This window comes from Microtus ochrogaster, chromosome 4, assembly GCF_000317375.1.
Source record: "Microtus ochrogaster isolate Prairie Vole_2 chromosome 4, MicOch1.0, whole genome shotgun sequence".
NCBI classification, from domain to species: Eukaryota; Metazoa; Chordata; class Mammalia; order Rodentia; family Cricetidae; genus Microtus; species Microtus ochrogaster.
In genome coordinates, this window is record NC_022011.1 from 15,792,411 (window position 1) to 15,816,302 (window position 23,892).

The 23,892-nt window shown below is 43.0% G+C and overlaps 1 protein-coding gene across 1 annotated transcript in view; it reads left to right on the forward strand.

The window, feature by feature from the left end:
• Positions 1-3,316: 3,316 nt before the first annotated feature.
• Positions 3,317-23,892, forward strand: part of LOC106144365 (liver carboxylesterase 1-like) — a 27,543-nt gene continuing 6,967 nt past the window's right edge. Inside the window, exons 1-12 of the mRNA XM_013354028.1 lie at positions 3,317-3,488; positions 3,635-3,741; positions 5,788-6,020; positions 7,634-7,778; positions 9,417-9,547; positions 10,821-10,974; positions 11,552-11,656; positions 12,290-12,394; positions 14,709-14,747; positions 16,453-16,593; positions 17,338-17,418; positions 17,910-18,057. Of these exons, the coding sequence (XP_013209482.1) occupies positions 3,317-3,488; positions 3,635-3,741; positions 5,788-6,020; positions 7,634-7,778; positions 9,417-9,547; positions 10,821-10,974; positions 11,552-11,656; positions 12,290-12,394; positions 14,709-14,747; positions 16,453-16,593; positions 17,338-17,418; positions 17,910-18,057 (1,561 nt within the window). The remainder of the gene's footprint in view (positions 3,489-3,634; positions 3,742-5,787; positions 6,021-7,633; positions 7,779-9,416; positions 9,548-10,820; positions 10,975-11,551; positions 11,657-12,289; positions 12,395-14,708; positions 14,748-16,452; positions 16,594-17,337; positions 17,419-17,909; positions 18,058-23,892) is intronic.

Sequence of the window (23,892 nt, forward strand, 5' to 3'; positions counted from 1 at the left end):
TCATAACTTTGTAAATCAAACAGAGTCTGTGACCTTGACTCAAGATGAACGTGTGTGTCTGAGAGGGAAGGTGGGGAAGAGATCCACTGTCCTGCGATGTCATCTCCACAGGCGGTGGGTAGCGGACTGACTGGCCTGAATCACACTGAGGCCCAGATGAGATGCTACTGGGCCAATTGTTCCTGGGGAAACATGAACAAAGGCCCACTCACTCCAGAGTGAGGAGGAATAGCAGGTCAAAAGAATAATTCCACACAAGTCTAGCCTGGAGAACTAATGAGTTTATCAGCCTTCTTTGTGTGAGTGAGGGGGTCTCATACCAGTGTACTGAGAAAGTAGCTGCATCATGAAAATCCTCCCTGAGCATGGTGGACAACTACCCAGAGCGCTGAGATGGAATCCCACCCTCAGCTAACAGTCCACTCTGTATTTCCTCTAGCACACTGGGAGATGACACAGCTGGAGCAGAATAATATGCAACAGGGATGGGATGGCAAAGGGAGTGAGCAGACTCTGCTGAGGATCACCTGTGCTGAAGCATCTCCAGCTGGATTCCATACTGGTTGTGGGGCAATTCACAGGAGTATAGTTAACCTATCAGTGTCCATACCCCCTAAAGGAACAGACTCTCCCCACCCTAGCAATCAGAAACTTTCCAAAGGGTCTAAGCTAGTGGTGGGGGCTCGTGGTTCCTCCCCTCCATGCTGGAATGTTGACTGGCTTAATCTCCTGCAGGCAGCCACAGCTGCTGTGATGTCTGGAATGCTTTGGTCCTGTCATGGCAAGAAGACATGGTTTTGCTCCAATTCCCCCTGACCCCTAGCTCTACAATCCCTCCTCCCCTCTTCCACAATGACCCCCGAGTTTTGGGAGGGGGCGACACAGATGCCCCATTTGTGCCTGAGTACCTCACTGACGCATGCTCTCTTTACATTGCACTTGTTGCTGGGACCTGGAATCAGTCCCAGCAGCCACACAGAGACAAGAACCTGTAACTTCAGTTCCAGAGAATCCAAGTCCTCTTCTGGTCTCCACAGGCACTGCAGAAACATGATGCACAGAACAGCATTCAGACAGAAACCTTATAGACACAAAATAAAATTGAACAACACTCAAAGAAAAGATATACATTTAGAAGGCAGTTTGATATTATTTCCATTTATCAGGTATTAGTAATAGGATCACCCTCAGTGCCTATGAGCTCCCCAATCATGGGTTCTTGGTCAGTTTTAGAGTAGCAGGTACGAGTTTCCTCCTGTGCAGCAGACATTAAATCTGATTAGAAGGCAGTTGGTAACTCCCATAACATTCATGCCACTATTGACTCTATGGGTCATTATTGTAGGTCACAAGGTTCATTGATAGATAAGACTGTCCAATACCATCAAAGCAAGCCAGTAGAGTGGCAGCTTCCTGCTTAGTACCAACTTGATTTCTCCTGCCATGTGACCAATGGATATGTGTGGTGTTTTTAGTAACAGAGTCTTGCTGTCAATTTTTGTTGGGCTACTAGAGCAGTGGCAAGAACCTGTACTGTTTTGGGGTTCTCCCAGACACTCTTGGCTTACAACTTTAGTGGAGGAATCCTATAACTGGAATTGGGTTTTTGTTTGGTAAATTATTGCTTCTAAGAGGAGCGCTAGTCTCTATGTAGGGTAACTTCAATTAATATATTTTATATGAATATAGATATATATAATAAAATATTTACTTGTCAAAAATCTTTGTTATTAATCACCACTACTCCCAATTCTTCCTTTACCCTCTCCTCCATCCTTCTCCTCACTTAATCCCCTCCCATTATCCCCCTTCCTCAACCCATATTACCTGTATTTTACTATCTCCTCTCCTACTAAGATCTTCCTTCTCTCTCCCACAAATGGTACTTTTCTGAATTCTATAGCTAATCAAAATTAAACATAGAAATCTAAAATATTGATACTAAGATATATAATGAGTGATAACATATGATCTTTATCTTTCTGGGTCTGGGTTACCTCACTCAGAATGATTATTTTCTGCTCCATTCATTTACCTGGAATTTCATAATTTTATTTTTATAACTGAATACAATTATGTCATACATAGGTATCACATTTCATTATTTATTTATCAACTGATGGACATACAATCTCTTTCCTTATCCTAGCTATTGGGAATAAAGCAGCTACAAATATAAATGAGGTTATGTCCGTATAGTAGAAAATAAAATGCTTGGGCTATTTACCAAGGAGTTGTACATTTCCAAGGGTCACATGATAGATCTGTTGTTAATTTGGGGGAAAGTGGCACATTGATAAACGAAAAAAACCTAAGGAAACAAACTAAAAAAAGACGCACCAAAATGAACAGAGAAAACTAAACAGAAAAAACTCAAACACCCAAAAGACAAAAAAACCCAGAAAAAGAAATGAGAAGAGCCTAGAAAACAGAGCACAAACCAGAAAAATAACAGCTAAAGCAATAAAAATAAACCGGTATGTCTAGAAAGAGGAGAACTGCCAAGCGTACAAAAAAGAAAACGAACAACACAACAACCAAAAAAACTAAACGCACAACCTACTCACCAACTACATATACCGTGGAAGGAAAAGTCAGACACCTGAGCAAAGAATGGAAAACAAGCTAACAAAAACGAAAGAACAAGCAAAAAAAAACGAAGGCACAGAGAGGAGAAAAGGGAGAGAAGGACACCCTCAAAGGCCGACTAGACAACCCACAAAAGCCCCCCACAAAACAGAGGGCAGTACCGCACAAGACCGCGGGAAAAAAAGGCCAAAGGAAACAAACACAAAAAAGAACGCAGACAAGAAAGGAAGCAGACAACAAAGCAAGAGAGCTTACAACCACAAGAAACAAAAACACAAGAATATAAAAATGCAAAAACAAAAAACGGAGAAGAAAAATCCAGAAGCCGAAAGGTGCACAAAAACCGACCAGCCCTAAAAGCGCACACAAAACCAAAGCGACGCAAAAACAAAAAGCCACCCGCTGCCTAAGCGAGGCCCACAACACGGAAGGCTCACAACAACAAGGAAAAACCGTAACAAAGAAAAACCTGACATAAGAAATCCACCACTGAGGTCAGGGACCTCGGCAAACAGAAAGCCAAGAAAAAACTATGAAAAAAAGAAACAGGGAAATCAAAGGGCCCACGACATACACAGACAACTAGAGGCCAAGAAAGCTCAGCGGCAGGGATTATCAAAAGGGGCAGAGAGGGAAAGACGCAAAGGGCGCAGCACTTCAGCAGCACAAATAAAGCCCCGCCAAGAACCAGGCACCTCACTCCAACAACAAGGAACCTCACTCCACCATGAAGCACTGTCCTTCCATCATGAGCCCCCGCACTGCGGGCCTGACCCAGCGCAAGGACTACCGGACAAAAGCCCAAGACACACAGTTAAAAGCCCATGGCACACTCGTGAAAGGAGCTGCAGCACGGAAATACGGAGAAAAAAGGCCGAAATGCGAGAAAAACAGGCCAAGTCAAAACCACGAGATACAAAGGCAAAAAAAAAGAGAAGACACATAATCCAAGACCAGGCACACAAGAGCACCGACAGACCAGGCCCCACAGAAACCCCCGCCCCTGGAACAACAAGTAAAAATTGACCACCTATTCTTTGTCTAGGTCTCATGGAGCATGGAGAAAAAGCTAACCAAAATATTGAAAGCATAAACAACAGTAACAGAAAGCAGGGGTACATCCTAGCTTGTGTCTGGACTCTGTGTTCTTGGGTAAGGTACTATGCTTTTCAGCCCAGACTACTGTGTTTCTAACACAGGGACAACAACATCTTCCTCACTTAACTGCATGAAGCTGAAATGAGCGGCTGTGCCCATATCTGTCCAGGATGCAGCCTGCTCTAGAGGAGATGTAGAAAGGGGCTGACTTAAAATGCAGCAGACCCACGGATAACTTGGCATGTAAATCATCATACCAAGAGCAGCCGGTATGATTTATTATTACTGAGAAAAGCACACACCAATGTGGTGGAGCAGGAGGGAAGCACTGGGGTCTGAAGGCCAGGGCAGAGTGGAAACTGGTGGCAAAGGTCTTTGTTGCGATTTTTCTTAGAAAGAAGGGAAGAAGCAGAGGATAATGGTGTAGCCTTGGCTGTTAGGGCTGTTTCAAGGGGTTCTAGGATGTAAAGGCTGGGCTTGTTTTTCTGGTACCTAGATTTAACTTATGAAGACAGGTTTGATAGCCCAGGGTAGGAGACCCAGTATTTGTCTGCAGTGGTTGGACAACAAGAGTGACAGTTCACCCAATAAACAGAGCTTCAAACGTCAAAGCAACAGACGTATAAAAATCAGATCCATGGTCAGTGCAGGGGTCTAATGTGCGGCTTTGGCAACCAACTGTGTGACCCTGTGGAAGGAGCATGAGGTTCCCAGGGGAAAATGCTCACCCAAGGTCTTCGGGAATCACGCCTAGCTCTGTCTCTGGCTGCAGAATCTACCACAGTGCTGCCCCATGAAGGGCAGTGGTAATACTGGCACTTCAAGACTTTGTCTTGTGTCTGGCTGTGTGGCATCTTGAGGGTCTGGGAGCAGAGTGAGAAGCAGGATGAGAAAGGGTTCAGATTTGGAGTTAAACATTCCTGAGCTGCTGTTTGCCATAGCAACAACCTCCTCATTTCCATCTTCAGGAAGGTCAGCCGGTCTGCTTGCGATTCCAGATTCCTCATCTCTAACAATGGCCTTGATAGCTGCCACCATCAAGGGTTTGGTGAAAAAAAAAAGTGTGAAAAATTGTCAAGTGCATGTGCCATACGCTAGGTGGTCAATAATCACACATTCCATACTCCATAGCTGCCAGCGTCTGTAGCCCCATTCATGCCCCTGTCTCTATGTCCACATTTCTACTCGGAGCAATCTTACTTTCTACACACCTCAACTGGGTGGCTAACGATCTTGAGTTGACACAGGCCACACCTAGTAATTGCAGCCCAGACTTTACCCAGCTTTTCCGAACTCTTGGCAACCTCTCTCCCCTTCTTCCTTAGGTCCCTAGTGCTGTGTGCTTCGTTCTCCTGCTATGGTTCTCAGTCTCACATTAGCTCTTCCCAGTGTTTAAACTTTTGATCTTTCTGACTCTTCCACATTGTTCTGCTCAGATGCATAAGTCATGATGTGTACTCTCATTTTCAAAGGGATGACTAGCCCACCACTGCCCACCTTCCAGCATTGTAATGTCTCCAGACCTCTTCTTAATTCTTTCCCGTCATTATAAAATGGCATTCTAGTACAGATACAGATGTCTTGGTTTCACACAAAACAGCAATGCTAATACCCATGGACATCTCAACACACATACTTGGTAAGAAAGTCATCTCAGTGGGACAGTGACCTTAAAGCAACGGGAACAAACATGAGATTTGTTATTTGTAAATCAAGACATGGACACATTCCATTCTATTTCATTTAAAAATATTTATTTTATTTATCTTAAAAATAAATAAAAATAACTATTGTATTTTCTGAGGTTAAAACTATTACAAAGTTTCTCCTTTCTCTTTCCTTCCTGAAACCATACTACATAACTTTCTGTTTTTTTCAAATTCATAGTCTCTTCTTTTGTTACTTGTTGCTATACATACATATACACGGCTATATACATAAATACAATGAGATCAATCTGTATAATATTACTTGTGTGTATGTTTCCAGAGCTGGCCATTTGGTATTTGATAACAAACTGGTGTGTCCATCCTTTGGAAAGACTATTTCTCTCGCTCTGAGTGTTTCTTAGTTTCTTGTCATTCTTTGTGTTGGATTGAGGTCTTTTGGTCCTCTCTTTGTCCACCAGGACACCCACCCTCACCACCAGTGGTAAACACCATACATGGCAAAGTCCTGGGGAAGTATGTCAGCTTAGAAGGATTCACACAGCCTGTGGCCGTCTTCTTGGGAGTCCCCTTTGCCAAGCCTCCTCTTGGATCCCTGAGGTTTGCTCCACCACAGCCTGCAGAGCCCTGGAATTTCGTGAAGAATGCCACCTCCTACCCTCCTATGTAAGTTACTGGGTTGAGCCTGGGTCTCTTTAAGTGGAGATGTCTGTCTCAGTGTGGTGCAGGGATGAGTCAAAGGAACTTATGATTGTCTATACTTTCTTTTAAATTTTGATCACTTTTTGCTATTATTGAAAATAGACTTTTATTTAAAATATCCTGATTATGGTTTCCCTTCTTCTAACTCCTCCCAGCTCCTCCATACCTCCTTTTTTCTTTGGTTGCATAATCTTTCTGTCTCTTGTTAGAAAGCAAACAAGCATCTAAGAAATAAATGATAAAGTGCAGTAAGATAAAACAGACACAATAAATTGGAATAGGACCAAACAAACACAAGAAAAGGAGCCAAGGAAAAAGTGTGAGTAACACCTATGTGTAATAACATGTGCAAAGAAACACATGTTATTACACATAGGAACTATAAGTACAGAGAAACACATGCTCACAAACATGGGAACTCCACAAAAACAAAACTGGAAACCCTTTTATGGCTCCATTTTAGGAGCAGTATGGAAACCTAACAGAGTAGAAGCTTCTTCATGTACATACCTATAAGGCAATCTAAGTGAAATTACCAAATAATAGGAGAGACAGAGCCGTGACTAGACACCTCTCGTAACCAAATACAGACTCCTGTTCCAGAAATGGGTTCTATCTATTCTAGCTCTTGTCTAAGGGGGTCCCTAGTGAACTGTAAAACAACCCAGGCTGGTTTTTGCTCTTCATACACTGACAGTAGAGCCCAATTGCTGAAGACAACACCAGCATAACTCACTGAACGTGGAGAAGTTGAACTGGTGCCTACACAGAGCCCTCACGCCGTCAGACTAGTGTTCCTGGGATGGAAGGTCCTCTGCATCCTCTCAAAGGATAAAAGTAGACACCAACCCAGCTATGAACCACTCCACCTTACAATGGCAATCTGCCTGCAGAATATTTTGTTGCAGAGGTAACACAAAGCTTATGAAAGTGACGAACCAAGATCTGGTTTGATTTAAGACACACTCCATGAGGTGAAACCCATAATCAACACTGATTGGGTGGCCAAGAACCAGAGACTAGATAGCCGAGGGACTTAGGGTAAAGCCAAATAAAATAAAATAAAAGTAAAAGAAATTCCCATATATATGGAAATTTCTCTTTCCAAAGAAATATAAAAATGTCATCTAGCAAACCATTCCCAAATAATAAATTTATTGAAAGAATGATTTTGTCTGTTGAGCAAACAGTAACAATCACAACAATAAAAAATGCGATGTTTCAGGTCTCTAAATACCAGTGAAGCTGATGTCTTCACTCATTTTGAACTTTTAATTTCTCTTCCTATTCTGAAGAATATTATGCTCCTGTTCTTGGTGGTCTTGGGAAACGTCCCAGGATGGAGATGTGGAAGTTATCCAAAGCTCTGAGACAGGAAGAAGTGCCACCTCATTCTCCCTGTTCGGAGTTAGGAGGCATTTATAGATCCATGGGATTCCCTTCAGAAGTCACAGACACAGCCTTAGTCACTGATGCTCCATCAGCAAGATCAAACCACCAACGCAAGCAAGGTTGGGCCTCAGACAACATGACCAGTGTCAACCTGGTACAACTTGGGTGTCCTCTTTCCTTCCCAGGTGCTCCCAAGACCCAGCGGGAGGGCAGCTGCTCTCAGCACTCTTCACCAACAGAAAGGAGAGCATCCCTCTCCAGTTTTCTGAAGACTGTCTCTACCTAAACATTTATACTCCTGCCAACCTGACAAAAAACACAAGGCTGCCGGTAAGCCCGTTCATCACTGGTCCTGACCTGTGGATTCCAGCCTCGGTCTCTTCCATGCACTGGAAGGGGAATGGGGGAAGCTGCAGGCAGGAGTACTATAGACAAGAACTGAGTCGCAAGCCCAGTGACGTCAGACCTTGGTTGAGGTTGCCCTGCCCCTGAGATGCACACCTTAATCTTCCAAGTCTCTCACACTAAAAGTAATGTGACCAGTAATAATGACTAGTCTGAATTATCTGGTGAGAATTTGATCCCCACAGTAGGTATAGGCTAATTTTCATGAAACTCAATGTTGAATATAAGAGAAAAATGAACAATCCAGGTGATCAACCTTTTAAAATTTGAATAGATTTGATTCAATGTATTCAGCATAGTCCCAACATATGGGGGACTTCAGTAAATACTGCTAGTGTGCAAATAAATTTCTTTGATTTTTAAGAATTTGCGATTTGACAAATATGACTATTAAGAAATTATTCATAATGACAGTCAGACTAACACAAACGTTATATTAGAAAAAACACAATTTTCTTGTAATATTTGAGGTTTTCATAGAAAGTTTCTTTAATTGGGTTATAAAATAACATGCATTTTAATATGCACAAATGATTCCTAGAAGGACCATGAGAATGAGTTGTTTTGGAGTTTGCGAGACAAGAAGCCAGTGCAGTCTGAGAAGTACTTTAGGACCTGAGTTTGATTCCCAGAACCCAAGAGAAAGCAGGATCTGTAATCTCTGGGCAGGGAAAAGAGATGGGTGGTTCTCTAGAGCCCAGTGGTCATTAGCTCAGCAGAGGTACCAAGTCCTAGATCCTGCTGACTTGACCCTGCCTCAAACAACATTGAGCAGGGTGCCTAAGACCGGACCTAAGGTTGACCACTGGCCTCCACATGTCCACATTTGAACATGGACATACACTCGAATGTGTACGTTTGCATAGAGCCGTACCCCTGCTGCAGAATGCCCGGCCTCCCTCTTCTGAATGTTCCAAGGACTAGAGGGAGAGCACAGTGATACCACCACAAGTTCAGCTCCAAAGGAGAAAACAGGGTTCCAGACCCTAAATCCTTTTAAGTCTTTCAGGCTTTTCTCAAGATTTTCTTAGTATGTAAATCCAAAAGTACAGCCATGCCAGCCTGTGAGCACATGGAAACTCTATTGCTCTTAGAAACCCACGAATTCATACATTCTCACACGTTAAAGTCCACAGTGACATCCCAAAGCAAACTCCAGTGCAAGGTTCATGCATCCTAAGTCCCCATGGATCATCTTTTTTGGTGTTTTCAGAACGATCATGTAGTTCCATTCAGGATAAATCCTCAGCCCCTACAAAGCCTTAGCAGTTCATTTCCTTTTCAAACAAGTCAAATACAAGAGACCAAGTGATGATGAATTCCTCAAGGATCCAAGGTAAACAGGAGCATCCATCCTATCAGGCCCTGTCTAGATATGTCTAGATATGTCCAGGAAACCCCATAGGGCTCTTTGCTAATCAGAAGACTTACAGTTGTGGTAGCACCATTGCCCATTCACAGAGGTGCCATAGAAGCGCCTTGTGCAACTCTTCCCCAGAATTCCCAAGGCTGGGGCTGTAGCTTATGTAGTGATGCATGTGTAGCTATTCTCTCCTTGTCCAGGTGATGGTGTGGATCCATGGAGGTGGAGTGGTGGATGGGGCGTCCACCTACGATGGACTGCCCCTCTCGGCTCATGAAAATGTGGTTGTAGTGACCATTCAGTACCGCCTGGGCATCTGGGGTTTGTTCAGGTGAGATAACCAACATTCTTTCTTACACATTAGTCCCTAGGTCCGTGTGCTTTCTGTTACTGCAGCAAACAGCACGGGATATGTGACTACAGAGATTCCCAACTCACTTATCTTTGAACTAGAGATGCTAAAACCCCAAGATTGTGTGATTTCATCAAACGAATCATTGTTGGGAGACTCTGGTTGTGTCACTACATGTTATGTAAATAAAAATAGAAGCTGATGGTGCAGACAGATGATATGGTGGGAGAAGTATCCCAAAGAAGGGAGTAATGTTGCTTTAAAAGATTAACTAGTTCTCTGGGGACAACCTGGTCACAGAGAACTGGATTAATTCCTTTCCAGGGCAGTGTCTGCAGAGATAAAAAGAACCTTCCTCTGAGTCTCAGCTCTCACAGGTCCCCTCACTGTCTGATAATGCCACAAGACAGACTAGGGCATGGAACTGGACCTTTGGTGGCAAAACTTCTGCAAACCCTAATGAACAATACAAGTCCTTGCTCCAACCCTGGTCAAAGTCCCGAGTGTCTAGACTGATACCGTCATAACCATCTACTGTTATAGGTCTATTACTTTAATACTACAACTTTTCTGTACAGGGCTGAGCCTGCTCTGTAAAACACATTAAATCCTGTCATTCCTCTGTACAATGGTTCTGTCTTACTTCCAATGATACAGAAGTCTTTGGCAAGGCCACAGCACCCATTCCTCCTGCATCTCACACCAGCATCTCTCACGCTTAGGTTCCTGGGGCCCTTGTAACCTTGCTTCTCCTGCTGCAGCTCCCTCTTCCAATGCTTGCAAGAATCACTCGTTCGTTTTATTCAGACCTCTGCTAAATGCCACTGCCTAACGAGGTCTTATCTGGCTACACAACCTAAACCACCATGCTACCATTGTATTTTTTGTCCCATCCTAACACCCCATTTCCTTTAGACCCAATTTTATTTTTCCACTACCCATTTCTATATTCATTTCTTCTCTTGGTCTATGTACTTCATCAAGAGACAACTGTAGTTAGAGATTTTCTGTTTGTCTTCAGGTGAGCCCTAGCATTTAGACCCTGGTTGTGTGCATGTTGGGAGGTTCCTGAGTACATAGTACCTGGAGGGTGAGTGTAGGGACCACAAAGACCATCATTGAAGTGATGAGGGGGCAAACGAGTGCTCCTCTTGGTAATGTGGAGCCCAGCCTTAGTTCAGAGAACACACTAAGAGCCCTAGGTCAGAGCACAGACATGGCATCTCTGTTCCAACTCACCATTGTCTTACAGCACAGGCGATGAACACAGCCGGGGGAACTGGGGTCATTTGGACCAGATAGCTGCACTGCACTGGGTCCAGGACAACATTGCCAACTTTGGAGGAGATCCAAGCTCTGTGACCATCTTTGGAGAGTCAGCAGGAGGTTTCAGTGTCTCTGTTCTTGTAAGTGTTTCTAACTCCACAGAGCACCAGATAATCCAGGTGAATGGCTGGGTTAAAAAAGAGCACCTGACAGGGGAACCCACAGAGACAGCTCACCTGAGTGCATCAGAGTTCATGGACTCTGAATCAGGACTTAGGGAGCCTGTATGGGATTGACCTAGGCCCTCTGCATGTGTGTGACAGATGTGTAGCTTGGTCTATTTTTAAGGATCTTAAAAGTGGGATTAAACCTGTGCCTGATGCTCAGCTGGCTTCTCTGACCCTGTTCCCTATACTGGATTACCTCACCTTTCTTTGGTGCAGGGGAAAAGGGCATCAAATGCTCATCAACCTTCCGTTCAATGCTTTGTTCAAGCCCATGGGAGCCCTGCTCCTTTCATAATGGAGACAGGAGGAGTGGATGGAGAGGGGATAGATGGGAATAGAGAGTGGAGGGGAGGAGAGGAGGGAGGGGAAAACTGTGGTTGGTATGCAAAATAAACAAAGAAAAAATAATTTAAAAAAGAGCATGTGAACAGAGCACTAAAGATGAGTAGTTACTGACTTCCCCTGTGAGCATAAACTCGCTTCCTTCCAGGTGTTGTCTCCCCTGGCCAAGAACCTCTTCCACAGGGCCATTTCCCAGAGCAGTGTGGCCCTTAATCCTTGCCTGTATGGGAGAGATGCCAGGCCCCTAGCAAAGGTATGTTTCACCTTGGACCGCTCCTCTGCCCCTTCCTGTGCTCTCCAGAAACCCCAAGTGTCTTTCTAGCTGTAGAATTCAGCTGAGGTGCTCCAGGGATCCCTGAGGGAGAATGGCTTTGCAGTAAAGGCTACTGCTTTAAGGACACACTACACTTCATGTGTAACTCCAGCCATTCTGCCCACATTTCAGTGTCTCTAAGACGCCATCATCTCCTGTGCATACCATCTGCGCATCACCCTTGTTTGTGAGGGGAGAAGAGAAAGAAAGACACGGAAAGAATGCATGACTTATCTAAGACAACAGTGTGTCAGAAGTGGGATCTGAAACCAGATAGTGAAAACAGTTTCTGTAGCCACACTTGACTTTGAGAACATTAAGTTCTTGTGTTTCTGGGGAGAGAAATTAGATCCATTTGATCAGGCACCAGAGGCGTAAGATTGTATAATAAGACCCAGTTAGTATTCTACTCAGTAACAGGAGTTACACTCCGGGACTCAGTTTCTAGATTTGCTGGTCTAGAATTCTGTCATCAGTCATCTGTTGATTTAGAAATTAGGAAATGGTAGAATAAATCCACTCTCTGCATCAAGGAAGGGAAAGGATATACTCTTGACCCCTAATCTCTTACAGAAAGTGGCTGCTGTGGCTGGCTGTAAAACCACCACCTCAGCCGTCATGGTTCACTGCCTGCGCCAGAAGACAGAGGATGAGCTCTTGGAGGTCGCTCAGAAAATGGTGGGTGTGTCCATCCTAGAAGCCCCACCCTGTATACCTGACCCAAGGTTTCATGTGTTCAGCTATGTTCTGGCTTCATATTTCATTAAACAGCTTCCTGTCTCTCAGAACTGTCAACCTTCCATCCAAGTTGAGAAATTTTTAATTTCTTTCTTGTTATGAAATACTTCAAATATCAGAAAGCCAATAATAACACAATGAGAAATTACATGACCGACCCCCCCTACTTTATCAAAACACAGTATTTTGAGAAATGGCATACTGTGTAAGGAGTTCAGCAGTGAGAAAGCCCAGGCTCAAGGAGCCTGGAGCTGAGTTCTGTGAGGGTTGCAGTTTACAATAAAACCAGTGAGAAGTCAGGGCTCTGGAAGGTGGCAATAGTCAAATGATGAGTCTACTGATGGGGACTGTTTTGAGCCAAGAGCACTTTTCACCAGAGAATCACTGACTCCTTGACTAAGTGTGGTCTTCAAGTCTCCCACACATAAGAAAGGAAAGTTTGAAGCATCTATTACCTGGTGATCCTTATTCTTAGCCATGAGTGTAAATACTAGGAGATAGAGTTTGAGAATTCACTGTAGTTAAACAGAAAGCACCATAATCATTTGTTTGTGTGTGGATTTTACACTTAGAAAACCCTGCAGTAATTTAATTTAGGATCTTGCTGTATAAAGAGTTAGGCCTGAAATAGTTGTAGATGAAGAATTTGAGTTGTGCAATATTTTAACATTATCATTTTCATATTTTTAAGATATAAAATGTTCCCTAATCCCACATATAACTATCAACCTGACTGTTGGGGATGAGACATACAGCAGAAGACATTTAAGGAAAATGTCACAATTTATGCCAATTCGTGTAGAAAACAAACACACAGCATACTGGCAGCATAATTTTCTAGATTTCAAAGATACTCAATTAAAGTACTAGGATTGCCATCAGACTCCCTACCAAATTATCTCTGAACAATCAATTCATCTTCATAACCAAATCCTGTTCATCACCTTTTTCATCAGTCTAGTAGAAATGCATCTAAAACTTTGAATAAATCCTTTTCCAGTCTCTTTAATCATTATCCAGGAATTATTCAGTCAATCTCAACCAACATATCTTTGTCAGACCTCCCAAACAATAGTTTGTTAAATATCTACCTCTTCCTTTTCATCTGCATTTTTAGTAAATTCACATAAATAAACAGTACTTGTATTGACCAGCTACACCTATACATCCATGTGATGTCTGTGTGTCCGTCCATTTATGATCCATACAGAGGTAAGCTAAAAGGGAAACCATGAGAACATACACTGAATGATTTCCTGATCACAGCTGAGAAAAGGCCAGGATGCAGTGTGTTTCAGTGTGAGTGCAGGATTTGGCGTTTTCTCATCAGATGAGAACAATCTTCAAGATACCTTGAACGGAAAAAGAAGTGTGTTATACAGAATTTCCAACCAAATATCCTGGAACAAATAGCTTAGGATGTGGCTAGATCTAGACACTTTGTTGGGAATGTGCCTATCTCCATTCCTTCCCATTTGTAATTGAAGAAGGGTGTGGGAGTCTTCTCTCTAAACTAGTTTGCTTTCTTAGCAGGTTAAAGACCTTAGAATTCTAGACTAACACTCTTCATTCATGGGAGGCAACTATACTAAAATATTCAGCAGTAATGTTAAGGGTATACTCAGCTTCCCAGGCAGAGTTTTACCAAGATCTCTGACTTGCATGAAGCAGACTGTAGAGAGGGAAGACGTTAGGAACAGAAAAACCAACTGGGAAGTTCCACCACTGCATTAATCCAGGCAGGACACGTGCCGGACACTGTGCTTTAGGTCACAGGCAGTTGTCTGCATTCCTGCAGCAGGAGGAAAGAAGGCAAAAGGCAAGGGTGTGGTGGAGGTTCTGTTGCCCATCCTGGCTTTAGACTTATCTTTGCTTTAGATACTGTGCACCCGTACCACTACTTTGACGTAATAGCTATACTCTCCATGGGAGCCAATAGGGTGTTGCGCTGGAGAGAGCAGATGACGGTGAGAGATGAAAAAATAGAGATCACAGTCAGAGGCCCCAGACATCCTCTCCATGCCCTGGAGACCCTGCATGGGCCCCAGGCCCTGTCTCTTCACTGCTGCTGCCCCTGATCCATCCTGCTGCACCTTATGCCCAGACCCTGAGGACACAGCATAGGATCCTCTAATTCTGGTCCCACCAAGGAATAATCAGGAGAAAGAACCTAATATTTTAGGCTGACACTCAAAGGATCTGCTTCTGTCCAAGGGAAGGTCCTCACCCACCTTCTCTGATGTTTTCTCCACAGAAGTTTGGTTCTCTTGATTTTGTTGGAGACCCCAGAGAGGTAAGGACCTTTGCTTTCTGTAGGTGAGTGTTGAATCTTAAGAATTAAATCCCAGGGAAAGGACGCTTATTTGTAGAACTCTACTGTTCCTTATGTGTTTTCTGCTCAGACCCAGTGAGGGAAAGTCACTAGCTCGGGTAATACCGCCATGGCAACCAGGGGCAGGGTAGCCTGATTCCTGATTCAGTGCTTGTCCTCAGCAACTGTGTCCCCTAGAGTACCTGTCCCCCTCCAGTGCACATTTCCTGCCTTTAAAATGACACTGTAGGGGAAGGACGAACCAGTCCTTTCAAATGGCTGAGATGACTCGCGAAGAGTCCATGAACCCTCACCGAGGAGCCCAGTTCTCAAGGGCTGACAAAGGGTAGATGTATGAGAGGGGCCTGACTGAGATCTCGGTGATGAGGATACTGCCCTGCTCCAGCACCCAGATTACATGAGTGGGGCCTCTCCTCTCCCTGTCCTTCTCCCTCCTAGCTCTGGCCAGGACCTGTGATGTCAGGTATGGAGCATCTCCAGTCTCGTCCCTTCTGTTCCCTCCCTGTGGAATCCCCATTCTTACTATGTGGAAGGAAGGATTTAGGAGCTGGGGCATTAAATAGACAAGATTTCCAACTGTTAGTTTCTTAGAAACTGCTCTTCTGGTGGGGCATACTATCAGGAAAATAAATTGATAAATTATGTTGTGTTTCTAGCAGTGGCAGAGGAGAGAGAGCTGGTGGGGTGAGTGGCTTGTGTGAATAGCAGATTTAAGTCATGGCTAAAAGAGCCAAGACATACTAGAGGGAAATGAAGTCAGCTAACTAAACCCTAGCAAATTTCCCCTATAGCTGAAGAGGCCTGTTACCGGAGGACAGTGTGTTTGAAGTAGAAACAGCCAGGACAGAAACAGGCTTGAGTCTGGGGAGCTGGAGAGTTTAAGATGGGTTAGATATTGAAAGACAAGGGCAGTGACTCAGGATGAGAGATGGGTATACAGAAGGGTCTGAATGGAGCAGTGAAACCTGTTGAGTTTATAAACATCCCTTTGATGTGAAAATAGGTTATAGAGAAGGGGCAGGGGCTCTGCAGAGACCACTGTGTGACCACAGCATAAGCAAGGCATTCTGGTGCAATGTGTCGGGTCATGGCAGGGTGGAAGGAACCACCAGTAGGTGTGGCATCAGGAGCCTGAAGCTGAGTGTTCTTACATTGAAGTTCAAGCATAAATTAGACTGGAAACTAGAAGTGATGAACCTTTAAGTTCTCCTGGGGTTGACATCCTCCCTACAGCAAGTCCACACCTATTAAATCTCCCCAAAAAGTATCACCAACTGGGGTCAAAGTGTTCAAATGGGGCCACTTAAACCACACACACGCAACTGTATAAAATTTATAAATTATAATCTATTTATAATTTCAAATTATGTACAAATTTATACACATATGTAAAATTGCATATGATCTGTTACACACATACATATATATTTTACTCTGCTCAAGACCAATTCCCACAATACCCATTCCCTGCCAGTATTCTTTCCGGCTCCCCTGGCACAGTTCTGTTTTTAACAACTCATAGACGTTGCCCCATTTAGGACCCCGACTTCCTGTGGCACAGCCGCATGAGTCCGTGTGCTGGCTAAGTGCTGAGATGGGCAGAAAGTGGAGTCTGATGGTAGCTGGGGAAGGGTAATCACAGATGTTACATTGTTCTCTTCCCTAGAGCTACTTTTTGCTTCCCACTGTGATTGATGGAGTGGTGCTGCCAAAGGCACCAGAAGAGATCCTGGCTGAGAAGAGTTTCAACACTGTGCCCTACATGGTGGGCATCACCAAGAAAGAGTTTGGCTGGAGCATGCCTATGGTGAGAACATATAGGACTCTTAGTGGTACCCATAGAGCCTCAGTCCACACAACCCACCTCTTTGATCCTACGTGCTCTCTCTGTTCACAGTCTCCAACCAGACCGGAGAAACTGTCACCACTGTTACTCTTCCATGGGAAGATTCTCCAGCATGGCCCAACTGCCCTCTGGGAACTACAGCCCTTAAAACCCTCTCCCTAGACACTGTCCTTCCTTACAGAATCTAAAATTCCCAGGCTGGGAGGGTCCATGGAGAGGACAGTGGTGCAGATGGAGTGATAAGGGGCATCTAAGGAGCAGTAGTTGGAGTTCTGCAGGTCTACCTGCAAAAGGAGTGCACAGGTCATCAATGAAATTTAGTCGTATGATTGACTGGACTCTGGCTTCCATAGACAACTGAGCTGTAGGTCAGGGCTTGTATCCTCCCTGTAGTCCTAACACTGTCCTAACCTAATACCACTCATTCTCTGAAGGATTAGTGTGTGTTTGTATTATATAAACTATATATATATTATATATTTATGTCTATAATATATAATATATGCAATATATGTGGTATGTGCATTCTCTTGTACTGCATATATTTCTAGATATAATCTCATTTTTTCATAGGTTTTTTTCTTCAAACATGAAATTCCACACCTAACAAGGCATGGTAAAGGAACTTCCTTCTGTATTCGACCTTTTTCGTTTCTTCCTGTTAATTCCACACAATTCACAAATATTAATCACTGTGTTAAACAGATGATAGGCTTTCCACTTTCCGAAGACAAAATGGACGAGAAGAGGATCGCTTCCCTTCTTTGGCAGTCTTTCCCGATCCTTGTAAGTGAACTGTGGGACTCAGCTGAGAAGCAAAGAAGTAGGGGTGCTTGCGTCCAAACACACTCTAACTCCGTGGCTGAAAGTGCTCATATCTGTGTTTCAGCCCGCGTTTTCTAGTTTGCATACTTTAGTATAACGCAAAAAACTCATGTGTTGCTTGTTGCTTAAAAATTCCACTACCTCCAGGATATATTGTTGGAAAAGCTGGCAAAAGATGGAAGCTATATTCAGCAAAACCCAGTTATCTAGGGCTTAGAGACCCAAGACTTCTGTAGGTAATTTTTGGGAGGCAAAGTAGACAGGTGGGCACCACAATATTTACCAAGTTTGAGTGCTTTGTCCTTCTGACACATGGGCCCCTACTATCTGTAGGTTCCTGAATGGTCTCAGCTCTGATAAAGAAAAGGTTATGACCAGCAAGTCTCATGAGCCATGTCTTTCTCATTCCCTTTCTCTGAAATGCTTTTCTGATCACTTTCTGGTCCTTTTAGAACATCTCTGAGAGTCTGATTCCAGCTGCCATTGAGAAGTATATATCAGGGGCAGACAACCTCATCGGAAAGAAAGACCTTCTCCAGGACTTAATGGGAGACGTGATGTTTGGTGCACCATCTGTGATTGTGTCCCGTGGCCACAGAGGTGAGTCTCCGTCTCACGTGTTGCATGGGAGAAGGATACAGGCTCACCACCTAGGCCTCCAACTCACCCACCTCTTGAAATAGTTAGTTATAAAATCTGCTGAGTACCAGGCCTCAAAAGCAGGTTCCCTATGACCTGCAATCTTCAGTTTCATTTCGGCCAGTAGGAGTCTATGAGAAAGTTGGTCACAGGCAGTTTAGTCTAGGAGATAGTCCCACAGAACTCTGTAGAGAGGTGAAGGGTCAGCCTAGTGAGCTGGCTAGCATGTGACCACCTTAGATACATGCATCTTAGTGTTTTTCTTAAGACTTTTCTCTCTCAGCAGCGAAAGAGCAGTATGTATTCACCTCTCATTGGGTAAGAGATCTCCCACAGGGATTGTTAGATCTATGCTGCCTTTATTTGCCGCAAACATAAGCACAGTTGTTTCTAGTGGCCAGAAAATGGCCCAGGAAAGTCTTGTTGATGTTTCATGTGCATATCAGGCTGCCCAGAAATAGGCAATTAGTAAGAAGGTGTAATTGTTACTTCTCAGTATATAACAAAAAAAATATGGCATATCAAAACTCAAGGGGAGGAGGCTTTACTAAAGTTCGGAGCCTCAGATTATTTAGCCTGTGAGGTTGGGAGAGTTGGATCAGCTCGCATTATGGGGGCATGTGAGTATTGAAGCTGTATGGAACAGCTACAGGCATAGTCCCGGGTCATTATTGAGTATGCCCCCAGTGACCTACTTCCTACCAACAGGCCACGCCTTCCCAGCCAATAGTGTGTTAGAGATTGAATGCAACACTAGATAACAACATTAGCCATAGTGACCTATTGTCTCCGGAAACACTCCCACAAACACACAAGTGTGATCTGCAAGTTTTCTAAGTGTTTCTTAATGTAACTAAGATCCTAGAACCAACTATCAAAGGTACCAATTACATCTTCACAAACTAGGGAGGTGGAGATGGGAAGGGATACAGCTGGACAGAGAGAGGAATATAAGGTGGGAGGAGACAGGAGCTCAGTTGCAGTCTCGATATTCAGTCTGAGCGTGCAGTCTGGGGATTCACAGAGTCAGGACTGTCCCTTCAGTCTGAGCACTGGTAGAAGTAAGAACACTATAGGGATGTTGCTCTGATTCTCTGGTCTCTCAGCTTTCACCTAATAATTGACTTCACATTTTTCGTATTAAGACCAATCAGAATCTATGCTACACTCCACTATCTACACATCGGCATTTACCTTCTCCTCTGGTGTTGATGGACCCAGTTAACTCTATAACTTGATTGTAGTGTGTGGTGCTACAGTGAGCATAGGACCCAGACGTCTCAGAAAACTGTCCCCAAATATTTAAAGTAAACACCCAGTATGACACTGCTGGGCCATATTGTGACTCTGCTCTCAGTCTCTTAGGCACCCCCAGATAGTGATATTTTATTTGCGTTTAATAAATAAAGCTTGCCTGAATATCAGAGTGCAGAGCTAAGCCACTAGAGACCAGCGAATGGTAGCACACACCTTTATTCCCAGGACTCAAGACCACTCTGGGCTCCATGAGATTGAATCTGTCTAAAAAGAGAAATAGAACTCACACAAAGGTGCTCCCTGGTCTCAGGAGTCACATGCCTGTAATCCCAGGACTAGGAAGGTGGGGACAGGAGTGGTATGACTGGATGGAGAGAGAGATATAAGGCAGGAGGAGACAGGAGCTCATTGAACTCCGAGGTTTGGTAGAGAGCATTACAGTCTAAAGTCATGCTGAGGACAGATCACCCCTTTGTAGAGGCAAAAGCTCTCCAGTGGCTTGGTTGTTTGCTTTTCTGATTTTAAGCTTGAACCCCTATATCTGTTCCTTGGTTTATATTATTTGTGCTACAGTACCACATCGCTGTTCCTTCTCCCCTAGCAGTATTTAAAGGATTCCCTTTTCTAAACCTATTTACTATAATTTTCTACTTTCACTTCTCAATAAAACCGATTTGAGTCATGGGGAAAGACTTTCATTATGATTTTAATTTGGATATTTTCAAATATTCAATAAGATAATAACAACTTTTCACCTAACCACGTCCTTTTTCTCTTTAGTATTTTTAATGTTTTAAATTGAAAAAGGATTGCATCACTTTCCCCCTCCCTTTTCTCCCTCTGTCTCCTCCCAGATACTCTGTCTCTAACCACCAAAGAATCATGAAAACTACCAGTATTGCATGGTACACATAAAAGTGCCCAAGGCACTCACTTATCAATGGCAGCCAACAGCCAATGACAGCTGTCTAATTAAACTTAAAGCCCACTCATCAGGAGTGAAATCATATGTGGTACTGGAAACCTAGCCAGCTCCTAGGGTCTACTGATGTCCTGCACCTTAGAAAAAAAATCTGTTATCTATTTTCATACACACACACACACACACACACACATATATATATATATATATATAGTCTCCTATTGAAAGATGATACTACTTCAGACCTCTGGCCTCTTTTGTTCGTTTTGAATTTATTTATTTGTTTATTGCTATTACATGTTTGAATTGTTCATATGGTCTTTGAATAGACACATATCATAAAGAGGAATCACAAAGATATTTCTCTTCCAATGGTTGCCTCTGCATCCTGCTATTGGTTTTTTCTGTAAAGAATTGTTTGATTTACTATTAATTCATTTGTCTGTTTCACTTGGTGTTCATGGTGCTGGTGCGCAGTCTAAGCTACTGTTTTCCGTGGACAGAATTATTGTTTTTCTTTATTGACTTCTACTTGTGATTGGAGTTTCTGAACTGACATTTGTCTTCTCTCCATTTTAGTTTCATGAATGTAGAAATCTGATTTTCTCAACAAAATTGAGTGAAGAGACCGCTTTAACTTATTTTATATTCATGATGCCTTTGTAAAACAGCAGCCAGTACCTGCCTGTGTTGGAGTCTTCGCTATATCCCATTGTTCAATGTATGCACACGGGTAAAGCAACTACCATGCAAACTGCACACTGTTTAGTGGATACAGAACAGAATTAAAGTTAGGTTGTGTCATAGCTCCAGCTTTGTTCTGACTTCTCACAATCATCTTGCTGACAAATTTGTTTAGGTAATTTTTCCTTCTATAAGGACAAATGGCAATGGAATTTAAGGACATATTTAATTAAATCAATAAATCACTGTGAGTACAATAGATATTTTTAAATTGATACTTTCACTCCATGATCAGGAGATGTCTTTGTCTTTATTTGTGTGTTCATTTTCTTTAACCTACAAGCTAGTTTTCAGCATTCAGTGGTAGTACCACCAGGATTAAATTTAGCTTTATATTTCGACTGCCATCATTGTGTAGGTTTCTCAAAGCATCTCTGGAGTGTTCCAGATGTCTGTTGCTGGCACACAGGAGTCCAGCTGCCTGCCTGACATACCTTCAGGTCAAGGAAGCCAGAGCATTAAGAGAGCATTAAGTCCACAACTGCTAAGGATGGGTAAAATGGTCCCACCAATCCCCATCTTTGCAATTTGAAACTTAACCTCAGAGAAAATGCGTACAAAGGAGCTAAACAGAATGTGCCCTCAGCAGGGGCAGCGATCTTAAAGATTGAACTATTTGTCACTTTTGCAGTGTCCCGGGAATACTGGGTCCCCTTAACTGCCTCTGTTCCTTCTCGGCTCTCCTATTCTTGTGCATATACTTGTTCACAGTAGTTTCTTATGACAGGCTCTGTTGCTGTGGTCTCTGTTATAGTGTTTCTTCTTTCGTTTCTGGTTGTGAGTCTTTAAATTGATTTAAATTGATAAAAATTCTTTTGTGGCTAGTAGGTTTATTAATTTAGGGTATTTTTACTTTCGTTCTTTCTGAAAAAAAAAACAAAACCTCAGTGATGTTCACCTTTCTTATTTTTTAAATTCTTAAACTTCTGACTTTATCTTTACAATTTCTTTCCTTCTTTGAGTTTTCTTAGAACTTTGGTATGTAATCTTAGGTTGTTGGAAACTTTTACTCTCTTAATGCAGGTGTTTATTGCTATAAGCTTCCCTTATAGCTGCCCTCACTTTACACAAAAGTGTTGGCAGGCTGCACTGTTTTCCTAACTAAATTGTCTACTTCATACATGTATATAATATATTCTGATCTCTCTCACTCCCTGCCCTTTTATCTCCTTCTGCCTCCTGCCAGTCCCCACCTTAGCTATATCCATTTCTTTTTTGTTTTGCTTTGTGAGTCACTGAGTTTAACGGGAGCCACCTGTGTGACCAATGGTATGGAACTACCCAGTGGAGCCTGGTGGACTCACCTGAGGGTAAACATCAAATGGTAATGGCTCCCTCTCATCAGGAATCCATCAGTAGTCAGTGGTCCTCCAGGGAGGAGTAAAGGCCTCATGAAACTCTTCCCTTCCAGGATCAGATATCCTCTGGAGTCCTAGGACAGGCAAGTGCAGCTGCTGTGTAACTGTGAGTTCACAATTACAATGGTTGTGTCATGCCCAGAAGACAGGATTTCACAGCCATTCTCCCTGTATCCGGGCTCTTGAGTTCTTTCTGTCACTTTGTATACTGTGTTCCCGGAACCTTAGAGGGAAAGGCACTTTATTCCCATTTGTTCCAATGGATCATCCATTTAATTTCTTCTTTGGAATAGCTGTGCTCAGGAGCCTGTTTCTTAGTCCTTGAATTTGAATTTTTCAAAATTATTCTTGTAATTGATTTTTTAATTTATTTTTAGTGTGTAAGATTAGGTACTTGGTACAATTTCAGTCTTCTCAAATTAAATGACTTTTGTTGTTCTTTTTTTGTGCGACACAAGCAGTCTATGCCGAAGAATGTTCTGTGGGTGTTTTGGAAGAATTGCATTCTGTCTGCATTGGATAGAATATTTTTGTCACAGTTTTCTTCTATTATTGTGATTCTAATACCATGACCAAAAGGCCTTGGAAGGTGATTTCATCTTACATTTCCACATCACAGTTTTTTTGGTGGGGTTGTGTTTAGAGACAGGATGTCCCCATAGCTTTGCTGCCTGTCCTGGAACTCCCTCTGTAGACCAGGCTGGCCTCAAACTCATGGAGATCCACCTGTCTCTGCCTCACAAGTGCTGAGATTAAAGGCGTGCACTACCAGCACCTGAGTCTTAGTTCATTATTCAAAGAAATCAGGGCAAAAACTCAAGCAGAAACCTGGAGGCAAAAACTGAAGCAGAGACCATAGTGGTGTACTGCTTGCTTTCAATAGCTTGTTTACTTTTCTTATACAGCTCAGGATCACCAGCCAAAGTGACTATGGTTTGTGTTAAGTTGATAAACTCTTAGCTGCACAAGTCTGTATATTTCTTCTTAGTCTCATTGTCCCAATATATTAGCAAGCCCAATGTTGCTTATGAGTTTTCTTCCTGAATGATCTGTCCATTATTGTAAATATGTGTATTGCAGACACCTTCTTGCTGTGGCATTCATCACATCCTGTCTTTCCCTTCATAGCCTCCACTATTCATTTTTTTGTATATATTTAGGATCCCAGATGTTGGGTCTGTATTTGCCATGGCTAGGTTCTATGGGTGATTTGACCCTGTCATCAACATGATGTCTTTATCTGTTTCTTCTGAGATAAGGTCTCACACTGTAGCTCAGAATGGGCTAGAAATGACTGTGTATCTCTGACAGGTCTCACATTCATAGCAATTCTCCTGTCTCAGCTTTCAGAGTTCTGTTAGTATGGGTATGAGCCACCAGGTCCAGCTCATCTGTCTCTATTTATTTATTTATTTATTTATTCTGAGATAAGGTCTCACACTGTAGCTCAGAATGGGCTAGAAATGACTGTGTATCTCTGACAGGTCTCACATTCACAGCAATTCTCCTGTCTCA